At 37.2% G+C, this 27,500-nt stretch overlaps 2 protein-coding genes across 3 annotated transcripts in view; both read right to left on the bottom strand.

Moving 5' to 3' along the window:
• Window positions 1-18,480, bottom strand: part of LOC138043295 (tudor domain-containing 6-like) — a 34,739-nt gene extending 16,259 nt beyond the window's left edge. Inside the window, exons 1-5 of one of the 2 annotated variants that reach the window (XM_068889493.1) lie at window positions 18,160-18,480; window positions 17,778-18,074; window positions 8,486-8,611; window positions 5,289-5,385; window positions 615-700 (exon numbers count right to left, since the gene is read on the bottom strand). In XM_068889493.1, coding sequence (XP_068745594.1) covers window positions 615-700; window positions 5,289-5,385; window positions 8,486-8,611; window positions 17,778-18,067 — 599 coding nt within the window. In that variant the 5' untranslated portion in view covers window positions 18,068-18,074; window positions 18,160-18,480. The remainder of the gene's footprint in view (window positions 1-614; window positions 701-5,288; window positions 5,386-8,485; window positions 8,612-17,777; window positions 18,075-18,159) is intronic. The other variant, XM_068889494.1, reaches the window with a different exon arrangement.
• Window positions 18,481-22,663: 4,183 nt separating this feature from the next.
• Window positions 22,664-27,500, bottom strand: part of LOC138043294 (uncharacterized) — a 43,097-nt gene continuing 38,260 nt past the window's right edge. The window contains exons 8-9 of the mRNA XM_068889492.1: window positions 25,743-25,928; window positions 22,664-24,649 (exon numbers count right to left, since the gene is read on the bottom strand). Of these exons, the coding sequence (XP_068745593.1) occupies window positions 24,521-24,649; window positions 25,743-25,928 (315 nt within the window). The 3' untranslated portion in view covers window positions 22,664-24,520. The remainder of the gene's footprint in view (window positions 24,650-25,742; window positions 25,929-27,500) is intronic.

The following is a 27,500-nucleotide window of genomic DNA, read 5'->3' as shown; positions in this document are numbered from 1 at the left end:
ATAAAAACTCTCAGCTCATCGCTCAATATTGCGCAGCATTTTGCAGATTTCTAGGATGTGTGGGTTTGATCGAATTGTGCTGTCCTGCATCCACGCACCCTGTCAGAAGCACTGTTTCTACATGTAAGTATAATAATAAATAATTATTACATTATTGAATAGCACAGATTTTAGGGCAGCTGCTTTAATGCTGGCTACATGCTGATTGCATGTGAGATGGAATACATGTAGGTCTTTACATCAGTAGCTACACACAAGTGTTGCAGCATTCCAATACAGTTTTCTGTAGCTTTTGAATTAAATTTATGAAGCTATTTAGGCAAATCTTTTTTGCAAATACATTCCCTTTTACATGATGTATAATACTCCAAAGTTGGATTTTTTCCCCCAACATTAGAGCATTAGCTTTGAAAAGTCAATTCCACTTAAATTATTGTTTTTGTTAGATTTTTTTTCAATGTCCTGTATTCACATTAATACATAAAAAGCTAGTGGTACAAGGTTTTGAAATCGATAAAAAACATGCACACTGTGCAAACTAAATACACCAGACACATGCCACATGTCAGCAAAATTAATAGCAAAATAGAGTGAGTAATATAATTGCCACTTACCCAATGTTCGTATCTTTCATGTGCTGTATGATCAATTTACAGGATACCAACTTTCCCACCTGACTGAAGAGGTTGTTTAAACCTTCCTGGAACAAAAATGTAATGCTTTTGGTTTTGAAATTAAAATCTAAATACACATGTATTATAAACCATTTAAATGAGTATGTCACCGACACAAAGTCTTCAAGGTGAGTTTATTTATATCACCATTTTTAGAATAAGAATACCTGTGTTAATTCTTTTAGTTAGAGCTTTCACTCTTGAGGATTGTTTTTGTATCATCTTGTGCATAGAAGCAATAAACACAACACTGAAATGAATATGTATCCCAAGAAAACCTCTGTGTGATTTTCTTTCTCTTTCTGTTACAGAAAGGTCAAGGCACAGTTGTTAAAAGCTTAGGTAACAAGTCACAATCAAACACATGAAATAATAACCCAAGTTCAATATCATTACCCCCGGTATTTTAAATCCTCATACTTTGTTAAGCGATATATTAATTGTCAACGAGCTACCCGAGCGAAGACGCGAGGCTTGCGAGGCGGCCAGCTTAATGCCGCGCGAAGTAGTGCAGCAGGCCGAAAAATTATCGATTGTGCTGTGAAAAGTGTAATGTAAGGTTCCCTGGAGATTTAGTAGGGACCAATAAAAGCGCATGTTTTGATGTGTGATGTCATTAGCCAAACTTGCATGACGCGCACCACTGATGATCTTGTGTTCAGAGATGAGTTTAAACAAATTTTTTGCCATTTCCCTGACCATTGTGTTGTGTACATTTGCTTTGAGTGTTCTTTAATGTTTATTTTCGAACCATCATGTTCTATATTGAGTGAACGAGCTCAAAACTAAACCGGCATACGTGTTCTTATCGACCGCTGTTGTCAATTTCAGATTCGGCCAGCGAGTAGAGCAGTTTGTTTTTAGTTTTGTAACCACTGAGTCGTGAACAATTTAATTTAACTTTCAAAGAAGATATGTTGTCTGCAAAGTACACAAAACAATCAATTTGACTTGTAATTCATGGCTGTATCTTGCAAAATAAAAGTTCTACAAGTGAAACAATTTTCATGGCGAGAGAGTTTGATTCCCTGTTACATGTTCCACACTGAAAAGTCTGAAAACGCTTCAAAGCGATTTTTTTACATGGCACTGATTTTATTCAACTTAATTATTGTATATTCCTGTTAACATTACGGCCGTTCAAAAATTACACCAGTACTTTCCATATTATTGCAAAACACGTTGGCATCTACATTGTTGTTGGAGATACAAAGTGTGCAATTTCTATTATTGTATTATTGTTAACTAGATAAGTTGAGTTGCAGTACTTTCGAAAAAAAAAATTACAACTACTGTTGGGTGTTTTGGAACTCTGATACAAATCTGCAAAGTATGTATTATATTGACTGTTTCATTGCCACTTAGCAATAGATATGACAAGTATATTCCCTTCCTAATTGTTATTATTAGTTTTTGTTAACTTAATGTAGGACTCCTTAGATGTAACTCTTTGAAATAAATAATATTGCATATTTATGTAAAATTGTAAATATTATTTGTTATTATTTATTACTATTAATTTTATTTTTATTGTACTATTTATTTTGCCAGTTCACTTCTATAAAAATATATTTATATCCCCGCCCTTTCATCTGATTCCTGTGGTGTGGCCATCTCGAAAGCACTTGCTACTATGGCCACGACACACTTTTCCACTTTTTCTCACTCAGAGTAATAATTATTAATCTTTTTCATTTTCTTTTAATTGTTATGTCCATTCAGGGCACAAAGTTTATTTTGGCTTTGGGAGCACTTGTGCTACCAATTTTAGGCACACAGAAAAAAATGTTAGAAGCACAGCTTAAAATACCAAGAGTACACTACCCGTTCCAACAGAAAAGCAAAACTTACGTCATTATTACGCCATTTTCAGTTTTTTTGTATTTTATTTTGATCCTGTGTTTGTTCTTTTAACTAAGGTTGAGTTACTTCTTGTTTGAGACAGCAATAAAACTGTTGTGGTTTTTAAATCAACTTGACTTTCTCAATTTCAACTACAAATTATTATTACATTTCATCTTCACGTTAAAGTACATGTACATTCGAGATAACAAAAATGTTTTCATCATGTTTTTCCTTTTCAACATACACTTGTGACCAAAGAAAATTACTTGAAAACCTGAATAGATACACAACTTAATAATTGATAATAGACGTGTACTTTGATGATTCCATCAGGTCACCAAGATCAGAATTCATGCTTTTCCAAATGGCAGAAATAAATTCCGCGCATTTGATGTCGTTGTCATAGGTTGGACGGCTGTCAATTCCATTCGTTTTATAAAGCAAAAGCAGCGGCTGATACTTTGTGAACAAGAGTTCTTCTTTCACTATATTATAAGCAATGTTAAATTTGACTTCAATCTCTTGCTGAAGCTCTTTCCACTGATCTGTTTCCTGTCTGGCCAAAACTCCAGGAAGTACTTATTGCTGCTTTCGATTTACTGCTGCCAATAAAAAAATAGTCCTTGCAATAAACGTGGCTCTTACTCTGTAAATGCTGTATAAGCGTCTTGCGTTTAAAGTTCTTGCACCCATTGACTTTCCCTGCTAGAACAGGTCTCTTTTCTTTTTGCATTGAATGGGAAAAGACACCTCTGCCATGGTTCGAAACTCGCTTTGATCCAACCACCGTCCACAACCTTGGACGGCACTCTTCAAACCGCACGCCCCATGATACGTTTGCTGACTGTGACTTGAACCCGCTGTGTCTTGCGCATTCCTTTACAGTAATTCCACTGTTGTTTCACGAGCCTACACAACATGAAGCGTCACGTGAGGATATGGTCGCTAAGTAACCGCCGCACATGCTCAACACAGCGAGTGTCGACCCATGGTTGAGGTCTCTTTTCCTGTATTCATCAGCCCAGGGAATGCAAAAGAAAAGAGATGTCTGCTAGCAGGGAACCACTGACTAAGGATGAAGATGAATGCACAGAGAAAGGTTTACAGTATCTGCAACACATCAGTTCTTTAGACTATGTATCCCACTCTAGCGATTCAAATTCATTTAACTCCGCTCTTTGAAATTTGTGTATTTTTCTTTTCTTGTTCGATGACTTAACTGGGATATAATTCACATTTTTAACAATTTTCTTTCATTGAAGAAAAAGGCTCATATTGTTGACCCAATCTTGACCCTCTACTATCACAAACCTTTCACATGCGCAATAAGCATGTGCTTTATTCGCAGAGATGTATCCAGAGGGCGTCATTGCGTCCTGGGGCGCACTCATTTTCGTTTTGGACGCATAAAATATGGAACAAAGGGTCCAACTGGACGCAGAAAAAAAATCAAATGTTTATGCAAATTACGAACGCCAGGAAAGAACATGCGAACGGCGTATTTCACAAGGAAATTGAACATACCCATTTCTCATAACGGAGAAAGGATTGAGTTCCTTAAATTTCAAGGTAAGCTGCTATTTTTGGATTTTTGTAGTCAAATAATTTCATTTTGTTAACCATTATATCCAGCTTCCGAAGTTGAGTTTTGAATTCGCACATGTTGCGTGACATGATCTGAGCTGTTTTTTAGTTGAGACAATCGGCGACACTTTCGATCTGCCACCAGTGATAATAAAACATTTCAGTCCAAGTTCAGTCTGTTGCATGCTTTCCAAGTGAACTTCAAGCATTAGTTCGCTTATCGTGACCGAAATGACAGAGAATTCAAAGGAAAAGTATGTTAAATTTTTGTTTTGTGCGACGCTGTTGATATTAATTCCGGGCTTGCACGTGTCATCGTCTCGGTTCTTGTTTTGCACGTAACTTGTCTGTTTTGTGAATTATGCAACTTTTCCTCGGAGTTGATGTTAAACATGAAACTTGCATGCATTCAATCGCTTGATAGTTAACATTGGCCATGGCGAAGTCCGGCCGCACGGGCCGACGATGAATTGTGTATCAATCGCTTACATTTGTTTACTTTTGTTCCTAAATTACACCTCAAGTGTAGTTAAAATTAATGATGCTCTTTTACGGAAAATTGAGATTCAGTTCTGTGGAGATCTAGATCATTTATCAACTGGAGCCAACAGTTCCTACAGCATACGGATTCCTCGAGACGTTTGCAATGTGAACGATGGAGCTTTGACAGCCCATACATTTTGATCGATGAATCATCAGGCACAACAGTTTCAAAGAAATTGATCATTTTAAGCACATATTTGTTGGGAGGGATAAGACTTTATTTTTGTGCAATTAGAAATCTGAAAGGGTACTGCAGCAGCAATTAAGAGGCAATAGGTCGCATATTAATTCTTGAACATTAATTAGCTGGACCCCCAAATTTTTCGAAAAGGGGTCCAGAGGACCCCCAAATTTGAAAACTTGGATACATCTCTGTATTCGTAGTCTTCATTTGCACGTGTCAGCAGAGTTTTAACAAAACAGAAGAGTATGGGATGGAATGAAACATCAACAGGAAAAATGGACCTTCAGCGGTATTGGGGGAATTGTGATGCTTCATGTTGATTGAAGCTTCTGTTTCGTGACTTACCACGCGGAGTATGCAAGTATAGTCAGGTGAGAAAGCAGAGAGGCAATTCAGTTGCGCTGTATTTGAGCTTTTATTTTAAGGCGTGCGAGTGCAAGGTTCAAGAGCAACCATACCTGAGTCATTTGCTGAGGGATCCTGCCAACAAATAATTTGACCTCTCCTTCCTCACTTTTTGAGTTTGCAAACAGCTGTGATGACTGATTTGAATTTCTGTTCAAATAATGTAACAAATAATGGCAATTAAATATGATCTTACTTACATGTATAACAGGGCTTTTAATTAATTATCGTATTTATGTGATTTGTAAGCAATAAAGGTATTATCCGTAACAAATGCAGTGCAGTTCTGGCTTTACTGTTTACACCAATGTTCATGCGCAGTCCCTGGGGGTTTTGTATGCCAGTTTCAAATGAGTTTGGGAGACAGTGTGAATTGATTCAAATCAAAACTAGAAAAATGTATATGCTTCACACAACTCTGAGCTATTTCAAGTAACTTGTAATTTAACTTTTGATTCTTGGGAGTGAGACCTAATACAGTAGATTAATTTACTCTGTCAAATGTCAGATGATTTTACTCATCAATGGGGGGAAGACAGTGGGTAAAGCCTTTTCATTAACAATACTTGGAGAATCATATGTGACCATCCACGGGAAAACCAACAAAAAGGTGATGACACGGCACGCGTGCATGACACGGCACGCTGAGCGTGACATACAACATGGCATATGCACATATTTAATGAGTAGCACAATAGATGTCACGGTGGCTTTTGTTGTGCACACTGAGACAGTCCAAACCTTTTGTTTAGCGTGGCGTGTTGCGTGTCAGATGCGTTCCAAAACAGGCACCGTAAAATTGCAAAAGTAATGCAAACGAAATTCGCGGAAATTTGTCCTTTGTTCTCGCAAATTTTCCACGAAAAGTCATCGAATTTTCGAACGATTTTTCGTAGGGTCTGAAGCGAAAAATTCACGATCTTTCTCGAAAATTCGAGATAGCGAAATTCGAAGTAGCGAATTTTTGAGGTAACCAAACGAAAATTCGAGATAACAAAATTCGAAGCAGCAAATTTTTGTGACATGAATCGGCGGGCACCATCAACAACATTGCTGAACAAGCGTACGTACGCGTAAATAAACACGTTAGGGTTAGCGTAAATAAAGTTGAAAATAGATTCAATGATCCAACAGTTTAATCGGCTATTTCCAACAAAAAAGAAATGATTGCCTCACACAACAAGAACTGCGACATTGTGAAATGACGGCAGAAAAGAATCATCGCGGCAAATTCCAACTTGGCAAATTTTTCTCCAGAAAATACGTGGGAATGTTCGAGAAGAGCAAATAAAGAGTGAAATTTCGCTCAATTTTTAGTAGGGGTGTAACGATTTATGTTCCTTTCCATTCGATTCGATTTTGATTATTGCCTTTCGGTTTCGATTACTTCGATTCGATTCTGCAAAATATTAATGATTTTTAATTCTTGCAAGATGATACACAATGTAAACAACATGTACCCTAAACTCTCAATGTGAGGATACAATAGTAACAGGAACATTATTAATCTATTTCAAGGATGCAATAAAAAATAAAAAACATGCAATTTGTCAGTGTTCTTCTTTGAGTTCTTTCTAGAATCTACATGTAGATCTAGTGCACTCTCATATTTTTCTTTAAAAAAAGTAACTTGTCTACATGGTCACTATGCAAACATGACCTCTGAGCAGACACAATGTCCCCTGCAGAAGAGAAAACTCTCTCACTGGCCACTAATGTGGCAGGGACACAGAGATATTTTTTGGCGAACTTTGACAATGGTCGTTTGTCGCCATGTTTGAGAACGTGACAATGAGCACGCACATGGTTTGCCTTATTGGAAATTCTCAAGGGGTGGTAGAGGGTCAACATTTTTACCAAACAACATGGCGCAAGAACTGCAAATTAGCGTCTTTGATCGATTGTCAATGAAAAACGCACATCTTATTGAGATCTGGATTCTAAGTGTACAATATAATGACTCAATGAGGGCACTTTTGGAAAGGTATGCAAAAAATCGAACCAAAATCGAAACATGGAATCAAATAATCGTGAATCGAACCGAACGGTCATAATCGCGATTAATAGAGAATTCAATTAATCGTTACACCCCTAATTTTTAGAGGTCATTTATCGCACAGAGCGATTTTTCACACGAAAATTCGAAGTCAATTTTTGTTCCGAGGGAATTTTCGTTCGAAAATTCGTGGCGGGTCTAATTTGCAGGTCGCAGGTCGCAGGTCGCGGGCTGCAGGTCATTGTTTCACCAATACAGAAAGTATCCTAAACATTCATAAAAGCTAACCTTAGGCCTAAAAACTGTTGTTTAGGCCTAATTAGGCCTAAGGTTAGCTTTTAAGAATGTTTAGGATACTTTCTGTATTGGTGAAACAATGACCTGCAACCCGCGACCTGCAACCTGCGACCTGCAAATTAGACCCGCCGGAAAATTCGCATAGTTGGAAACAATAGGCCTTGAGAATTATCATGACTTTTCCTTGAAAATTCGATATTTTTTCGTCAAAAAGCCAGGAAAAGCCGCGAATTTCGGCGAAATACGTTTGCATTACTTTTGCACAATACTGTATTCTGCGGGATTTTTCAGCTATTTCCGCAGGTAGCGTGTTATACTTGTTTTTTAGCGAGCGTTTTGGCGCAGCTGTCGTGCAATTTCACTCACTCCGTGTCTTTTTACATGGTGCTCGATTTTACTTTTGCTTACACACTCTTTTGTTTGGTATAACACGCTCTATTGTTTACAACTTGTAGTATCAGACACAAGAAAAGTTTAATGAGGCGTGCATTACAACACGGCACTCCCGTGTTAAAGAAAATTTCTTTTGTCTAGCGTGCTAAAATAGCGTGCCCGTGTCATCACCTTTTTGTTGGTTTTCCCCTGGACGGTCACATATGAAAGTAGTCCATTTAAAATGTTCTTACAAGTCAAGCAGTCATGCAAAACCACTGCATACTGTGTGAAACAAAAATACTCCTTGTTCCACATCATACCCACAATGGCTTAACACCTTTGGTGTTACAACATTTACCAAAATTTTTGGGTCTTTGCAGTCAACTCTAAATAAAGAATTCCATATTAAGATAAGACAAAATCACCTGATTTCTAAACCAAAGTGACAGCTGTAGTACTAAAGTCATATGACTTTAAGTGGCAAATTGTGAACACATAAAAAAAACAGTGTCGTACAAGCACATGTGAAATACACTTGCACGGTATAACACTTCCAGGAGCCTCAAATTGTAAATACTCTACCCAGGGAAAGACTTGACAAAATCTATTACAGTTGGTTCTTTGTAGCTGTTGAAAGCTTTTGACTTGTAATCTTCTGCCATTGGATTCCACGTATCAAGGACTCCAAGTTCAGGGTTACCACTTTCTCTGAAAAAAATATTCAAAATCATAATTTTTTCATAGTTTTGGGTTCAAGTTGTGTTCTTTAATAACTTGAACTCTTGAACTGCATAATATGACATTTTTCTTGGAATGATTTCCGTACAGGTCCCTGCTTTATTATGCATGCAGAATAAATTAATTATGCATTTGTGCTATTGTTTTGAAGAACAATACCCAAGGGTATCAAATATACAGATGGCTAATTTGTTGTTACGAGATGAAATTTCTCTCTCTCTCCCTCTCCCTCTCTCTCTCCCTCTCTTTCCCTTTCTCTCTCTCTTCTTTGCCCACATCGCTCCTTTTCATCCCAGCTTTCCATTTTTTATTCCTTCCTCCCATCCTTCTATTCTGGATCCTGCTTGGCTTTTTTCTTACATTTTATATATGTCACTCACAGCTTGCCTTGAATTCCAATCCACTGTAAACCTCTAGATTACTTGTCCCTGTTCTAGACCACTAAGCTCATGTTTCAAGATGCTAATTAATAACGCTAACCATAACCCTAATTAATACTAAAGACACTGTTTAGGCTTTAGGTTAGTCCCTGTGAAAGTTTTAGGTTTATCCAGTATTGTTGTGATCTGTGACTTGCCAAAACCATCTCGCAGTTAACCATCACTTAAAACTTTGTCGCCCGAGGCAAACCAGCCCACACCAGGGCATTGAAAAGACTTGGTGGGGAGTGAAACAAAGCATGCCTTGTACAGGAACATCCAAATTTTTTTTTGCATAAGAGCATTTTCCACGCAGTTGCTCAAAGATTTTAGTTAGCGCTTCCGCTAGTGCTCTGTAATACAGTGCAGCTCGGAGATAAGCGAACCAAAATATATGCAAAAAACGCGCATATGCAAAACATGTAAACGCGTCAAAAAAACCACGGATACGCGTCAACACATACGCAAAAAGGCTCATTAGTATTTATGAGCTCTCCCTTTGTCTTTCTTTTGTTGCCTTGTCTTTGTTTAGTCTCAGTCATTTCCGGTGTGATGAATGTGAAAATAATTTGCGTTTCACTGGTCGGTGCGTCACTAAAAGAGCAAAAAATCTCACCAGCGTGATGTGATTCGGGGCATAATTCGCTGATTCAAACGGTGAAATGCTCTCAGTTCAAAGAAAATATTAAAAAAAAACTTTCTATGATATGCCAATCGCATTTATTTGATTTCTCTGCAAGGAAAAATTGGACTTTTTTGCACGCGTCGGTAAAACGGGTTATCGTGAAATGACTGTAACACGTCACGGCAAACACTGACAAAAATCATGGCTTCAGTTTTTCGGGGCATAATTTGCTGATTTAATTTCGCTCGTCTTTCCAGACCTTTGTTGCAATTAAAGGGTATTAAACTTCGAAATAATGCCCTGTGGATGTTTTCATCGGCAGCATTTACGAATCGAAATTGATTAGTAATCAAAGCGACATACATGCAAAAATTAATGTAAATTTTCGACTTGTCGGCAGTCACGCAATTTATTCTTTTGTCTTCGTAAACAATAACAGGAAAAGCAAAATTACGGTTATGAATAACAAAGGCACAAACGCGTATACGATACGCAATTTTAGAAGCATAAAAAAAAAAAATGTGTATACGCATATTGCGTGGGTTTATTTTGCATCTGCGTTGTTTCGCTATCTCCAAGCGGCACTGTACGATCAAATCAAGGAAAGCCCCGACAAGATTTTTAAGTTTCTGGGTGACATACCGTATTTACCTGTGTATAAGTCGACCTTTTATGGCCTCGAAAGAAGCTCCAAAAATCGCCCTCGACTTATACATGGGTCAAAGATTTCGAGCCAAGTTCCAGCTAAATAATTTATTCAAAATTCCCAGGTGGAAATCTTATTAAGATCTTGTAAGATCTTACAAGATCTTGTAAGAATCTTGTAAGATGGGCATTAAGATGAAAATCTTAATAAGATCTTGTTTAAGATCTTTGATCTTAATAAGATCTTAATACATTTGCTTAACAAATTTTGACAAACAAATTTAAGGTTGCTGATGTTTTCAATCTTGTAAGATCTTAAAAGAATCTTACCAGATCTTAACAAGATCTTAAGACTACCTTACATGATCTTACTGAAAAAGATCTTACAAGATCTTAATAAAAATCTTACAAGATCTTAGTAAAACTCTTACAAGATCTAGCAAATATCTTACATAAGATCTTAGTAAAAATCTTACAAGATCTTAGCAAAGATCCTACAAGATGTAGTAAGAATCTTACAAGATCTTAGTAAAAATCTTACAAGATGTTGCAAACATCTTACATAAGATCTTAGTAAAAATCTTACAAGATCTTAGCAAAGATCTTACAAGATCTAGTAAGAATCTTAAATAAGATCTTAAAAAGATTTAAGTAAAGATCTTGGTGAAGATCTTATAAGACCTTAGTACACATCCTAGAAGATCTCATAACGTCTTGTCAAGAGCCCATTACCCGGAGCCTCCATCTTCCACATTAACCCTCTGAGTCAACCCTGTCCCGTATCTTTCTATTTTTAGAAGCACCTCGCAGGGGGGCTTTACTGGGTGTTTTCACAATAGCTGATCATAACAGTCCTATGGTCAGCCAAGGGGAGGGAACAGGGAAACAATTCAGGAAGAAAATGACTGGGAAGACTGGGGAGAGAGGGAGCCAAAAAGGCTTAGCTTGCATTGCAGGCCTTGCACACTGGTCATTCACTGACAGGCAAATTTCATCCTCCACAGGATACTGACAACTGAAACAGCTGACATGCTTTTTGAAATGAAATCCTACATGCTAGAGTTATTTTTCAAATAAGGCATCCTGATGAAGGGCACTTGTTTTCTTATGGAAGGCATGACTTAATAAGCTTAAGTACACTATGCACTGCTCGGGAATACAGGTTGTGTTTTTGCTTCAAACCTTGAAGTTTTTGGCTGAAATTGATGAGCCACCATACAGCAGTGAGCTGCATTCTTCCTGATCAAAACTAGTTGAAGAATTAGAGGTGCAGCTGGCAAATAATGAGAATATATTAATTAAAACTTGACACACTTTTTTACCTATACTATTGCTGTAAGATCTTTTCTTGAAGTTTGTGGAATGAGCAACAAGGCGAGAGAGAGTTTCAGCAACTTTGCAAGATACATTTGAAGACAATATGACAGAAGTACCGTATTTACACGTGTAGCCTCAAGAGAAGCTCCAAAAATCGCCTTAGACTTATACACGGGTCAAAGATTTTGAGCCAAGTTCCAGCTAAGTAATTTATTCAAAATTAACATAATAATAATTATTGTCTTGGGCATAACGAACGCAGTGGACAAAAGCCACGTAAAAGATTTCAAAATGAATGACAAAAGACTTCAAAACGAATGTAAGCAATTCCAGTTGAAATGAAAAAGGATTTGTCCAACTCTAAATGTTGAAGATACTCACAAGCACAAATATGAAATAGACACTGGAAATTTTCGTTTTCCAAAGGCAGAAAGCTCTAAAAGGCATTTCTGATTCTTCGAATAAAAACACGATCGTTCAACGGCTAATATTATAAGACACCAACAGTCTACTGAACGTTTTAAAATGGAATTTCATACAAGTGTTTTGTGAAAAGCTTTTTTAGTAAAAATTATTTCAGTTATCTCCATTTCTGATTGTGCAATAAACTGTTTTGACAAACCACTTTGGTTGTGTATACTAGTTTTTGTAGATCTTGGTCTTTTGACTGACTGTGTGATACTAAAATAATTTAATATTCTGGCAAAGTCTTTGTTTGAGAACAAAGATCACAACTTACAACAAACTTCCCTTGCATCAGGAGCCCGGCCAAAAACCAGGCTAGCCTGGCAAAGGGTGGCCTTCCCAGCCTTGTTACTTCCAAGGCCGAGCTTTCTCGGCAACCCTGGTCAAAAAAGCCTGGCCTTCCAGGCCTTAAGATTTAAGCCAGGCTTGACCAGGCTTTTTTGAATTTCCAGGCCAAAAATGTTTAAGTCTTCAAGATTACAGACATTGACTGCAATTTCATAGTGACCAGTGACCTTAACCAAACTCTGTGGGCTCAATTGAAGTGTCTTTGAAGTAACAATCTTTAATAAAATGGCCTTGATGATGTCTTGCAAAACACGATGATGTTTTGGTTTAATCTTTAATGTAGCGACGTAAACATTATATTATATCTCACACTTGAACATGAACATTATATTGACTGTTCCTAAATTTGACACCCGAGACTAAACATTTGCATGATTATTCTTAGATGTACAGTCTCTGATAAAAGAGCTACATGTATGTAAATGATTATTTTAAGTCCTTCTCATTCTATCATGCTAAAGTACATCTGTAGTACTTAAACTTTCATGTTTTAAAGCAAATTAAACTGTCACACTGTTCGGCCAAAAAGCCTGGCCTTCCCGGCCTTCCAAAATTTTTAAGCCAGGATTTGCCGGGCTTTTCCGATTTCCAGGCCTAATTTTTGGGAATTAAACTAGCTAAAGGCAATGTGGACTAGGATTTTATGGGAACCTTTAAGAATTCCACTCAATGATTCAATTTGAGGGCCACTTGAGCGAGTTGAGATTCTTGAGAATTTTGTGCAATAGTACTGAATGTGCCAGTGAGACAATAATCAAAGTATTTTAAGTGCAATTTTAGGATTTGATTTTATCTGGTGCCTTGAAAAAATGAGCTTTAACTTCAACCTTCAATACATGTATAACAAGGTTTGGTCTTATTCAAAGCATGCCTGTGTGAATGCGATATTTTTCGAGTTAATTCACTACTCGTAATATATGTACTTTGCTTAAACAATGTCCTTTAAAGGTCCCAGACTTTGAACATAAAATCACTCTGTACACAGAGAAATGCAAAAGAAAGCTTTTATTCTGATGTATTGTATAGATTGTGACAAATATCATCAACGGATTACCTTGTTTGATGCTCTCATAATCGGCCTTATTCCAAAAGGAACATGATGCATTACTCTTGAAAATTACACACTCCAAGTCAGTACTTAATCCTTTCAATGAACTCCAGTATCTTTCAAATCTTGCCCATTTGTAATGAATCGGTGGAAAGATTCATCCTCCGCCATCTTGAATAACACGTGAGAGACCGGACTGGAAACTAGTGAGCCCTTTTCGTTTTGGTCAGCAGTCAGTGGTAACCAGTCCAGCTCAACGTCCAGCTCTTACAGATTTTGGGCGGTTTTATTCAAACGTCTATGTATCTACGATCACACTTTTTGCACAGTGACGATTTTTTGGTTAGGTTTACTCTTTAAATCCTGATCCAGGCAAGGAAATGCTTACAACAACACAAGTAAAAAGGTAAGCGTTAACTTTAAGCGAATAACGCTTGATTTGATGCCTTATTGTCTTGAAAATGAGGAACGGTTTACCTGTAATTAGAATTCACATCTTCGAGTCAATTTGTGAAGCAAGGATGGTCAATTTGGCTTAAATGCTATAGCCCTGTAAAAAAACTCGTAAACCTGTAATGAAGAATAATGAAGTTTTAGAGCAAATGGTGAAGCAAATGATTTGGAAAACAAGTGCTCATACCACAAGTTATATGTATACGATTGACAAATGATTCCTTCTCGTAGAAATGCTAAATGCTGTCACTTCAACTATTGTAATAAATGCAGAAAATGCCTGACAAAGCTATTATTGAGGTTTGTAAGTAAAGGGATCCAAATTTATGAGTTTACTATTACACAATTTAGTTGTAATAGAAATAATCAGTAATTTAGAGGAATTACTACATGCATCATTGAAGTATAATAATACTGTATATGCTGTATTTTTTTTAAGTTGCCATGAAAGAGCAGAAAGACACACGTCCTTAAAAAAATCTTTGATGGGACAGCAAGGAAAGGTCCTTCACAGCAGACAAAAATGCTTAGCAACCAATTCTGTCTCCTCCACCAGTTATGGTTTGATGTATTTAAGGATCTCTCTTTGCAGACTTGTTATAGTTCTGTGGATTAACTGAAATGTTTAAAAGCTTTTTTCATATTTAATTTTAAAACAAGAACCCAATCCAAAGATTTTGACATGAATTAAATGTTTAGGTACTGCTTTGAACTCTGTATTCTATTTTTTGCCTGTGAGCTATGGTAGTAACTGTTACTGTTAATAGCTTGACTGTAATGGATTTTTTGTAGTTTCCACCACATCTCTGATTTGCTGGAATATTATTTTACAGGAGCAGGATATATATATTATATATTTTTAGTTTTTGCAGTTGCTGAAATGTAATGATCTGTACATAAATTAATTAATACCCATTGAAGCTGAATGTGAAACTGTGCTACCTGTTTGTATGTTGATTAAAGGACCTTATTACTTCAGAAAACTGACCAGTGAATTGACTGATTGTAGTCCAACACTAGGAAGAATCACAGCTGTTCACTGAATATATGGGACAGGACGGGAATTGTGTGAAAAGTCATTGCATTCCCATACCAGATGCAGCATAAATGTACCTAGACAATAATGTGGAGATTGTATGCATGGAAGTTTACCATTTCATTGATTGCCATATCATTATTATGGGCCAGCATGATATGGGAATTGTAAGAGACGTTACCAAATCCCCATAGTATTCCCATACCATATACCAGTGTGCCTGGATAATGTGGGAACTGGATGGAGTGCTGCCACGTAGGTAGCATTCCCAAAGTGAGGGGTCAGAGATCATGTGGTATTGGTATGGGGCTGAGCCATATCATTCCTATACTAGATCATATGGGGTATCTATGGAGTACTACAATGTATCAAATACGTAGCAATCCCATAGTTTAAGACAATAGAGTTATAACTAAATGAAGACAGACTGCCAATTATGGGTTTGAAACTGATTTTTTTTTTTTAAGAAAAAGTTCAACAAATGTATTGTCAGTGCAATAGTGGTTTCATTTTCAGGTTCAGTACTGTAGTTTCAACAAGTCTGGAAAGTAATATTGTTACACATTTGACAGACGTACAGCAATCTTTGTTCACCCACGTATTAACTTGACTTTTCATGGCAACTTAGTGCTTTAGCTCGATGACAATTTTGGTTATGAATTAATTTTGAGACTTAACAATAGTCATATGGTTATTTCTTTTCTGTTGGAATTGTTAAGCTTTTCAATAAAGTACACAAAAGAATAATATAGGTCAGCATCACTTTGTAAGGTAGCATTAAAGGGGAAAATAATTATTTTGAGTAAAGACTAGCAATTACCTCAAGGGAAATGAAAATGGTTACTTTTTGTGAACAGGGGTTCAAGTTATTGGAATTGACTGTAATTTGCAATAATGACACCAGGAAAGCAGCAGTGTTTGATTTGTAAAAATATTGCTAGATTTTTTACGAATTTACTAATAAGAAGCCAGTGCAAGATTTGGATCTTTCTGCAGTTTAGTACTGGAGTGCAGATTATGTTAAACAAAATAAAACAAAACAACTCCAAAAATACAATGCTTTGTTGTACCCGAATAAAACCCCTATATTTGTAAGTTTATCATTGGTGATCTTGTAAGATTCTGGAACAAGATCTTGGAAGATGTTAGCCAAGATACTTCTTATAAGATCTTAGTCAAGATCTTAGATAAGATCTTGTAAGAATCTTGTAAGAATCTTATAAGATCTTATAAGAATCTTGGAAGAATTGTGTAAGATCTTAGTCAAGATCTTAGATAAGATCTTACAAGAATCTTGTAAGAGTCTTATAAGATCTTAGACAAGGATCTTGTAAGAATCTTGTACAATCTTAGACAAGATCTTGTGAGAATCTTGTAAGATTCTACCCAAGATCTTATCTAAGATCTTGAAAGAATCTTGTTAAGAATCTTACAAGATCTTGTAAGAATCTTGCAAGATCTTGTAAGATCTTAACAAGAATCTTACAAGATCTTGTAAAAATCTTAATTAAGAATCTTGGTAAGATCTTAATAAGAAGCTTATTAAGAATCTTGGTAAGATCTTAATAAGATTTCCACCTGGGTTAACATCATAATGTGGTCTTTGGGCATAACGATTACGCAGTGGACGAAAGACTTCAAAATGAATGTAATTAAGTGATTCCAGTTGAAATGAAAAAGGATTTGTTTTACTTTAAATGTTGAAGATACTCACAAGCACAAATATGAAATAGACACCAGAAATTTTCGTTTTCCAAAGGCGGAAAGCTCTAAAAAACATTCTTGTCTCTTCAAATAAAACGCGATCCTTCAACGGCTTAGTAACCTGGCGCAATACCTTGTGTTTGCGTGCAAGCATGATCGTCACTCTTGTTGCCTGAAAATGCTGGTTGGTAATGATTGTTTTTTATTCTTTATACAAACCTGGATGATTTAAATGCTTTTGCAAACTTTGTATTGTTTGGTTTATGAGTTTTGTTTTGTTTGCCATGTGAGAAATTTAAGTCAAGCACCTGAATTAAACCTTGCACATTTCGCATCATTTTCAAAGATTGACTCCTGCTTCTGTGATGTTGTGCCTATCCTCTAAAGCCCTTTATCCTTGAACAACGAAACAGGTTAGTTTGAGGTTTACATGTTCGATTTTCTGAGAACTTTTTCGAAATTCAAGGACAAAATGCCTGCACATACAACAACCGCTGAATAAAAATCAACTCTTCACCTTTAGCAAAACCAGGCGATCAACAGAAGAAATTATTTTGTGGACCTCCAATTTCGGAAAACAAACGAAGAGAGCACAAAAAGTGACAATGACCATGACATGTGGATGACAAAGTATGACAATGACATGGGAATGACGTAGAATGAACATGTGGCTACTTAAAGATGCATTTACAATTTTCTTTTACACTTTCCACACCCTTACAGAAACTAACCAATAATAAGAAACGTTACAATTTGTGGATAAGAGGAAAAACAAACGGTCCCCTTTTTATAACGTGGTCTGCCCTACTAGGAGCATGCATCCCACGTAAAAATGCTATGAAAGATGTATGAGAAGTAAAAAGTATCAGAGAGAGTGGTCATGTCCGGCTCTTGGTGGGGCATTTGGGAGAAGTAATTCAAATACCTACTAAGAAATGGGGGCACGTTTCGAATTGTTGGGGGCAAGATTTTCATCGGCCAACTAGTCAAAAGTGACGCTCATATCACTGTAGGATTGTTCTAAAAAAGTTCACAGCGCTTACGATCCCTGTTACAAAATTTCAAATTCGTACTACCTGACCGCGCAGACGTCAGCATGCTCGCTTTGCCCACTTGATCGAACACGTGGAGACGATTCCTGGTGAACAAGTTCCATCGCTTTTAACAGCTTGGATGAGATTTTGTCTCTTGGGTTAGCTTGACTGGATTTGGAGTTCGTAGCTAAAAACACAACTTCGTCCTGAGCTTGCGGGTTTAAATGAGCTTCTGCACTGCTCCAGAGAGGTTTACATGTAAGTTCCCTGCCTTTTGCCGGATTGCATTCCGCGGGAATATCAAAGTAGTCATCAACTTCAGACGATGACATCAATTTGCTGCATTACCCACAAAAGAAAAGATAATTCGTGCGATGAGTGTGAAGATTTTAAAAGGACGAAACATGCAAGGAAGAGACTTTACCTTCGACCCGCCGCAAGCTCACGGCCATGATGAACGCCGAAGATCAATCAAAACTTTATCGACTAGTATCAGGTTTCTTTCATTCAGCCCCAGACTCTTTGTAACTTAACAAACATTTGATTGGCTATATATGCGAGATGCGAAAACTGCGAAAAACATCGCGAAAAACTCCAATGAGAGCTGCACGGGTCCGCAAATGATCATGGAACGCAAATGATCCCCATTTTGGACCGCAAATGATCCCGCAAAAAAAATAAGGAACGGCATGGAGGATGGAATGGTCTGGATAGAGAATTAATGTGAAGAGCGCTTATTTTTATTAAAATCACTTTAAATCATGGCTCACAACAGGTTTCTGCCTCATTATAGTTTTTCAGAAAGACTGAATTTTGATTCTTACCACGCTGTTATAAATTTGCCACATTTAATTATCGGATACAATGATCAAAACTACCTTGGACGCAATCTTAAACTGATTGTGACCAGGGGCCCGTTTCTCGAACAACTCTGGCAACCGTTACGCAGGGTTCGAGAAACGGGCCCCTAGTCACAATCAGTTTAGAATTGCGTCCAAGTTAGGGCGCTTTTCTTTTGCCAGGCCTGGCCGATCAGACCCGTCAGTTTGCAAAGAAAATGCAACAAATTGAAGGAACACTTGCAAGATAATCCCTCACATTCTTCCGGAGGAGTATATATCGTCCTCAAAACATGTTACTTTGAAGGCGTTGTAGAGTTAAATGCCTGGTCTGGCCCATCCTCGGAGACCCAGGGGCAGATCGCGGAGGCAAGAGGAAGTCTAAAAGGGGCAAAAGAAAATGGCGACGAAGAAGAGCGGGCTCTTCTCGCCCTGCAACGCTTTTCTTCGTCGCCATTTTCTTTTGCCCGTTTAGACTTCCCCTTGGCTCCGCGAATCCGCCCCTTGGTCTCCGAGAATGGATATGCCCCAGCTGTTACATGTAAACAAACCTTTTCTTCTGTTAAACTACCATCTACATGAAAAGCCATGTAGAACTACATGTTTTAAGTCACTGGGTCTAAGCAAATTTGTCAAGCTCCAGTATGACTTCGTCCAACACAAAAGCGGCATCTTCATGTACTAGTTCTCTGTAGATGTGATCTTTGGAGCAGGTCTGAGGTTTTAGTACTACCACAATCATACTCTCTTATGTACAAAGTTGTTATATATGTACAAAGTTTGAGGTTCTGTAACCTCGTACAAAATTATTTCAACAGACCTTTGTACTCATCGAAACTTTGAATTGGTCACAAATAGTTCTAGCCCACGACAAAACATCATTGTTATTCCTGGGTGAATAAAATCTCCCGTACCTTCGATCGTCGTCACAACCCCGTACAGCACAATGATCGCCAATGGGCATATTTCCAATATTATTTGGATTGCTGAGTTAAGAAATAGGCCAAAAGCCAGCCCATACACACGTAAATACAACTGAAAAGGCTTTATTGAGTTATTTCCTCCAGATTTATTCGTAAATTTTGTAATACTTTGAGGCCGTTTCACAATAAATTTTACGCAAGCAAGGAAGTTAATCAACAAATCTTGTCTCATGTTTCACGGTTATTCAAACAAAAACTTACACTTGCCACGTGACAACATTGCCCAAATCGATTTCTGATAAAACTGTGTCGAAAAAAGCGTTGATCTCTCTCCAAAATCGTTTTTTGGACGTCGAATAACTTTCCGCCATACATTTTCTCACAAGAACTTGCAATGTTTGCCCCCTGGCGATCCCAGAACCCTTTGCGTATAAGGCATGGATCCAATTACTGGCAACTCATTCATTATTTCTGGAACCTGCAGGAAGACCCTGACTCGTCCCCAGTCGTCTTCGTATAACAAACGGCAGCGACACGGCGAAGTGGAAGAGAGGATGATGGGAAGGGCGAAGGGAAGAAGACGACTGGGAAATCCTGTTTTCAAAATGGCGGATCAATTAATGGCGGAAATTGCAAACTTGGAAAGCAGGCCCTTCCATCAGGCCTATTTAGTGAAGAAACTATCCTGTCCTCATGTTCATTGTACAGCTCAGCTTGGTGGAGCATTTTTTGAGGAAACAGGGCTTGTGCAGCATTATCGGGCGAAACACGCAGCGGATCGCTTTAGATATTACGATGAAAAAATCGAGCGGCAAGCGTGGCGATTATTTAGAGTCAAGGACGGCGAGGAAACTATGCAACACGTAGAATGGCTGTCCAGTTGTCGCCGGGGAGACATCTTCTGTGAAATCGTCACCATGGTCCTACCCATTTCACCTTGCGCTCCCTTTCTCGGTACCCATCTCTCCCTACGCCCTGTATGAAGACGACTGGGGAAGAGTCAGCAGAGAAAGACCCCAAAACAAGCTTCACGCTTTTATGTTGAATACATTATACCTGAATTTTTAATCATATAATATATTAATAAATGATAAATAAAAATTAATCACATCAATACCTCTATCAGCAAAGAAAATTTATGAGAAATAAAACAGTTGTATTCATGTTATTGGGTCTTATATTTCAAGCGTTCTTTTTGACTGTAAATGTAAGCTCAACAGGATTAGTTGCCACTGGCACAATACAAGGGTACCCAACAATTAAGCCAAAAGCCTTTGAAAGATATTGCTAGGCTGTTTTTAATGTCTATAGACTGTCTATAGAGACGTTTTTATCACCGTTTTTATTTGTTCAGATATTTTAGCTGAAAACTGAAGTGTCCGAGTACCGTAGGGAATATCTTCATTTCAGAAATTGCTAGCTGAAGGTTACCTTCTAAGAACTTTCCAACCGAACCATTTGCTCATCCGAAACTGCTAGGTAACCTTTTTAAGTGCCAAAAATTTGGAAAAATACGCCTTCCAAAAACGTAAGAGACTACTTTTCCCTGGTGTGAATCTTTTGGGTGATGTTTAGTACAGAAATCTGTACCCGAAATTCTTAAAACAGTTTGACTATCCCGAACACATATTATCGTTGGGTGCCCCTGACACTACAATTGTAGCTGGTGGTCTGACATTAAACCCTATTATTTTAGGAACTATTTCAGGAGATGGTTTATTGCTTAAGACACTTAGCAAAATGAAAGATTATAAGAAGAAATTTGAAACGAGCAAATAAGCTTACAAAACATATGAAAAAGCGTTAGTCGATTTCAGAGCTTCTCTAAGAAGTGGAGAATTCTATCACAATCACTTCATTTTTGAAATGAAAGTTACAGATGAAAACATTATCGATCTATGTCCTCTTTCTTATAAATTCGAAGAGCTGTATGACAAAAAATTCAAGTTACTGACAAACTTTTTTTTGATCACTCACTCATAAGGAAACCCCCTATAACTTCCTGTTTTTTGAGAACTTCATGCATGAGGTCACTTGTTGATAATTTTGTGAATATCATCCTTTAGGAATTCGTCAACTTGCTTCCACCACATCTTACAGAATCTTAATGTTTTATTTCATTTCCAAAGTGTAATAAATTCTTATTCCATTCTCAAAATGAATTTATACTTATCACACGTTTACGAACTTTGTTAACCTGTGGTAATACGGAAAGCGAATATTCTCAGGATTTTCCCTCTAATCTGATAAATCATTTTTCTTTTTTTTGTTCTATGTCATTGATAACGTTTAAAATATGATTTTTTTCTTATGTATACTGATTTTCGTCTAAATTTATATTTATTTTCATAAAAATCTATATACTCTAGTGATGTTTCATATCGATCAACTTGACCACAGTTTTTTGACATACATTTGATTATCATTAATTGATTTTAATTATCACAACAATACGCATATTTTTCTACAATTTCATCTTTATCATCTACTATTTTTCATAGCAAAAATCGCAAATTACCTCACCCATATCTTTCAATTCAAGATGAATAACATTGTTACAATACATTTTTATATATTATTAGTAAACATAATTTTGAATACATTAACAAATGACATCATACCACAGCTGTGGCGGTCCAGAAGAAGTGCCACAAACACAACAAATTGTCAACCAAAACCAAAACCAAAAAAACAAATCAAATTTTCAACTTACTGGTTAATTTATGAGAACAATTTTAATTGGTTAAATAAATCACGTGACTATTTTATGACTAATTTCCCCCAGGAAAATCCCTTTACATCATTAACTTTTCTGAGAATGCTATGCTATGGTGATTCGTTCCAATCATAAAAAACATAGTTTTCCAAAAAATTATTTCCGCATAGTTTTCTAAAAATCAAGCGCAAAAAAAATCGAGGTCAAAAAATCCAAACCATATAGTTTTCCAAAAATCGAGATAAAAAACTTGAGCACTAAAATTTAAAACATATAGTGTCCCAAAAGTCACGTGACTAAAATTAGACATCAATAATTAGAGACAAATAATTAGAGATAAAAACGAGCACAAAATAATGAAAGATAAACCTTAAAATATTTTCAATATAAAACACAATTATATGAAACCATCACATACAACCCAAGGTATTAAATAACTTCTACAAAAAGTCAATATAGGCAAGTTTATTTTATTTCAGCTTTGCTGACATAAAGTATCCAGCACATTAATTTGTAAAAGTTATTTGCGCTTTGTGCCAACATATCACTAAACCACGTCATATCATATGGTCAGTAGTGTAGGACTTGGTAGTATAGACTACTATCTGTTCCTTGTGCTTATGTTTGTGTTGAACCTGTAATCCAACCTTTACTGTCCATTGAAAAAGCAAATTATAGCAATGAGATTAATTAATTTAACCTAATCAAAATTCTGGAATGCACTCCCTGTGATTCACTTGAAAAACCCGAGTCTATGACCACCTATTCATCTCTGAATATACAAGATGAGCTACCTTGATTTCTTTTTGTCGTGCTGATTGCCTAGGTGTGAATCAGTAAGCCTGACAGCCTGGTGAAATGTCTGAACCATTCTTTCAGTTATTCGATTTCGTTAATCAAACCACTTAAAATATAAGGAAGGGTTATACAAACGTTGGTCATGTAGCACTTTATATTTCAACAGACTTAACTGATTAGAGTGTAATGAGAAGTGCTAGTTTGGTACCCCATATGAACCATGTGAGCGTTATCCCTACTAATGGAAATGGACACACACATGGACAGAGAAAAACTCAGACCAGGGTGGGGATTGAACCCACGACCTTCGGGTTCGATCACTGCTGCTCTACCGACTGGGCTACAAGCTCAGACTGGAGCAGGCCGTGGGAACTGAAGATCTTAAAGTCACGGCTATGAACATGTTCAAGTACAAGGAAGGGTTACGTTTTTGCAAACGTTGGCCGTGTAGCACTTCATATTTCAACACACGTAACTGATTAGAGTGTAATGAGAAGTGCTAGTTTTGTACCTCATATGAACCATATGAGCATTAGCCCTACTAACGGAAATGCGCCCACACAAGGACGGAGAAAAACTCTGACCAGGGTGGGAATTAAACCCACGACCTTCGGGTTACATCACAGCTGCTCTACCGGCTGAGCTACAAGGTCAGACAGGAGCAGGCCGTGGGAACTGAACATCTTTTATATCAGAGTTTTTGTCTGTCCTTGTGTGGGCCCATTTCCATTAGTAGGGCTAACGCTCACATGGTTCATATGGGGTACGAAACTAGCATTTCTCATTACACTCTAATCAGTTACGTCACTTAAAATATAATTTGCTGACATCAATGAAATTAAGTACGTTACGTTAGTTAGCGTAAGGTTTCCCATCAAGACTCTGAGCCAAGTTGTCCAAAAACCGATTAAAATGTTACTTTATGCTGAAGGAAAAGAAAAGCGGAAGTCAAAATTGAAGCTAAAACCCTGTTTGAACTTTGTTAATCAGTAACTATAAACTAAAAATTAAAGTTTCTAGTAATCTAGGATTAGCTTAATCGAGCCTTGAACAACTGGGACCTGAGTTTACAGTTGGCTGAGATTTTAACAAGTTGACTTAAAAAAAGGTTTATCAACTGAGTTGATATGGTAAATTGACCACCATAGAGAAACTTTCTCTAAACTTGATCTCCCGATATGGTCAGGTATTACTAGTCACATAAGCATAAATAAAGGAGTGGACGAAAGCTCGTACGGTGACCAAAATCAAGTTTTCTCACACAGATGGGTTACCATATTTTTTCACCAGGCGCACGGAGCTCCGCTAGACAGACACCAAATTTCATAAAGAAATACTTAAACTTGATTTGAAAAAGAGGCTATAATTGTCTGTCATTTTCTTTTCGTACTACCGCTGTGAACACTGACGTAGTTGCTTAATCATTTCAAAATCAAGTAAAATGCTTGTACAGCATCTTAAGCAAGCAAGGGCATGTGGCTCATCCTCTCATCCAGTCTGCGTCCTGTATCACAAAGGTCCCGACAACAGCAGGTCAGCTCTGCAAAACTCTCCTGTGTCCAGATTTTTGGCCATCAGCTGATCTGGATCAACATTTGGTGTGCGATGCTCAACGAATATTCTCTTGAGACAGCAGTCCTATGAAATGTAGGAAATATTACTGAATTTCCTAACAAGAAATAACTGCAACTAAATTGTGTCCGCAACACACCATCTGCGAGCACCGTTTATTTGCAATAAGCTTTTAATGTGAACAGAATCACTCAACAGAGGATTATAATTCCCGGTAAAGGTTGCCACACTGTTGAGTAACATACGTTGACCGATAGTGATGATAGATGCAAGGACAGACGTTTCGACAAGTGTTTCAACAACGGTTGACCCGAGCTCCAACATTAATCAAGCGAGATTGAAATTTTGCCTCAATGCCGCCATCCAACAAAAAAAGCTATTACCCATTATCCATTTTGCAATGACTGATGTCGGGAACATCAATCCTAAGCCGATTCGACGTCGTACTTCATTACCATGCACTGCCACTGCCACTACTTATATGGAATCTACACGACGAAGTTTCAATGATAACCAAGAGCAGAGATTCGACGGTCGGAGGAGCAGCTTGTGAGAATGAAACTCTTAAAAGGTTTTAGCTTTTGACTTCCGCAAAGAAGCGCGAACTTTCTCCTTCTCATAACCACTTGTCAAATTCTATCCTTCAAGTCACCTCGACATGGAGATGCCATGTGTTTTGTTCAATGTCTGATTCATCCGATAGAAACGATTTGTTTGAAATTTTTGGCAAAAATAACACCCAATATTGAGACTGTCCATGGAGTAACTGCCGAATACCCTGCCACCTGTGTTAGCAATCAGTGGCCATTTTTGAAGAAAGAGTCAATAAAATAGAGGTTGTTCTTTTGGAAAGAAATGGGGTGTTCACCCGGTATTCATCAGTTATTGGCAATCTTATTTTCCCTTATGGGCTTAAGTGAAGAATTTGTAGCCTGCAAGTATAGTAAAAGTAAAGGAAAGTAGACTATTAGCCCTTAATCAAAATGAAGAGCGCAGGCTTGAAACATCGGTCTTTCAATCTCCTTAATACTACATCCTTGTGCAACTCGAGAAGGAATGATTAGAATACTCCAGAATCGTTGCCCAAGATAAAAATAATTATCTTGGAGCAGTCTCTTCCTAATGTCTCATAAACATGCTAAGAACAGAATGCAAATACCTTGAGATAATTAATAGCTGCCTGAGTAATCATGGAACAACCTGACGCATACAATTCTTTTAAAGTTGAAGAACAGCAGTTAGCAAGGGCGAATACAGAGCGATCAGTCAGCCTAGATACGCCAGATATCACAATCTCCTCCAGTGGGCACATGCGTGCTAATTCACATATTCCCACATCTGAAACCTATTAAAAATGAAAACCATTAAAGACTGCATCAAGTATTTAACAACTAGGTAGTGCCAACAAGCTAGTTGACTTTGTTCTTACTATACACTGCTGATGTCTTCTTTAACTAAAAAAATTGGGTCTTGGAGCTCTAAACCATTCGTCAATAACTTTAAAGTGCTACAATGACGAAATTTGCATCTTTCCTATCTAAGCCATTTTAAGACAAACAGGTAGTCTGCGCAAGAAGAAGAATGCTGTTTACTATTTTCAATTATCTCTTTTTGTTCAAGAGATATTCAAGTGTTTAAAATATGCAAATAAGTCTAGTGATGACGTCATAAACTCAACAAAATTTTGATTAGCTATGATAAAAAAATATATCTCAGCCAATAGACCTAATCGGCTAACTCAATGTTATACCCAATTCAAATCTCCTGGGACTAAGATTCTTTGTGTATTGTATTTGCATGATAATGTAGCATTCATATTTAAGTAATGATCCGTGTAAGGTGGATAGCAATTTCCTTTGTTATGCGGCAACGGGGCTTTCCCCACATAGGAATGTTATCATTTTTACACAGAGAATGCATAAACCTACAGGAAAGCCGTTAACGCAATAAAATTCATTTACAGCCCACTTTGAAAGGGTGTTTTTTTTGTGTTAAAACATTTTGACCAATCACAAGAGTTGAAAACAAAAGCCAAGAAACGCTTACAATTTTACATGTTCCCCACATACGATTTCTGTGGAATTCATTTAAACTGAGACCAGATGAAAGATGGAAGATGGTTGGAAAGTAAGGATGAATATAATACTGCTTTTATGAAGTTTTGTTAACTTTTGCTGTTTAAGCCAATCAGAAGTAAATACAGACAATAGAAAAGTTATCACCTTTTTGCATACCAATTGAATTCCAACATGTTCGTTGCCGTTGTTGCTATCGTTCTTATCTGGACCGTTTCTTAAATGATATGAAAATACCTGGAACAACATTGAGTTAGCCGATTAGGTCTATTTGTATCAGAAATGCTTGATTCTTTGCAGTGAGATTCTAGTAGATGTGCTCCACAATATGAGTATACCAGTTTTGTTACCATGGCAACATACTGGGTTCCAGACCTCCCTGATATTAATTGACGGCTTTGCTGGTAACCTTTGGCGTTCTAGTTTGATATTTGGCAATGGTGCCTCATCTGTTTGATCCTGAAAGCATACACATCTTAGGTCGAGTTTGCGGACTTGTTAAATTATTTTCCTATTAAATGTTTTTCTAGCTTAAGATCACCAAAAATATTGAAATCAGGTTGGAGGGGACCAATTTCTCTATAGCTGTAGGTGTGTTGCCTGTAGAAGAACTATTAGTCTACCAAGTTTCAATGGTCTCTGCTGCAAACGGACCGAGATAGCTCTATTTATTCGATGTTATATTGGGTTGAGTGAATGATGTCATCAGCCCTCTCATTTGCATATTCTAAAGTTAAATTTCTCCGGAACCAATGCAGCTATTTCCAAATGGTACACGGCATTTTTAATCTTTCCAGGAATTCTGTGATAAACCTAAAAATTCAAGGGATAAAAATTTGATC

This window comes from Montipora capricornis, chromosome 3 (genome assembly GCF_036669925.1).
Source record: "Montipora capricornis isolate CH-2021 chromosome 3, ASM3666992v2, whole genome shotgun sequence".
NCBI lineage: Eukaryota > Metazoa > Cnidaria > Anthozoa > Scleractinia > Acroporidae > Montipora > Montipora capricornis.
Note: the sequence above shows the minus strand (reverse complement) of the source record. Positions and strands in the feature narration are given on the sequence as shown.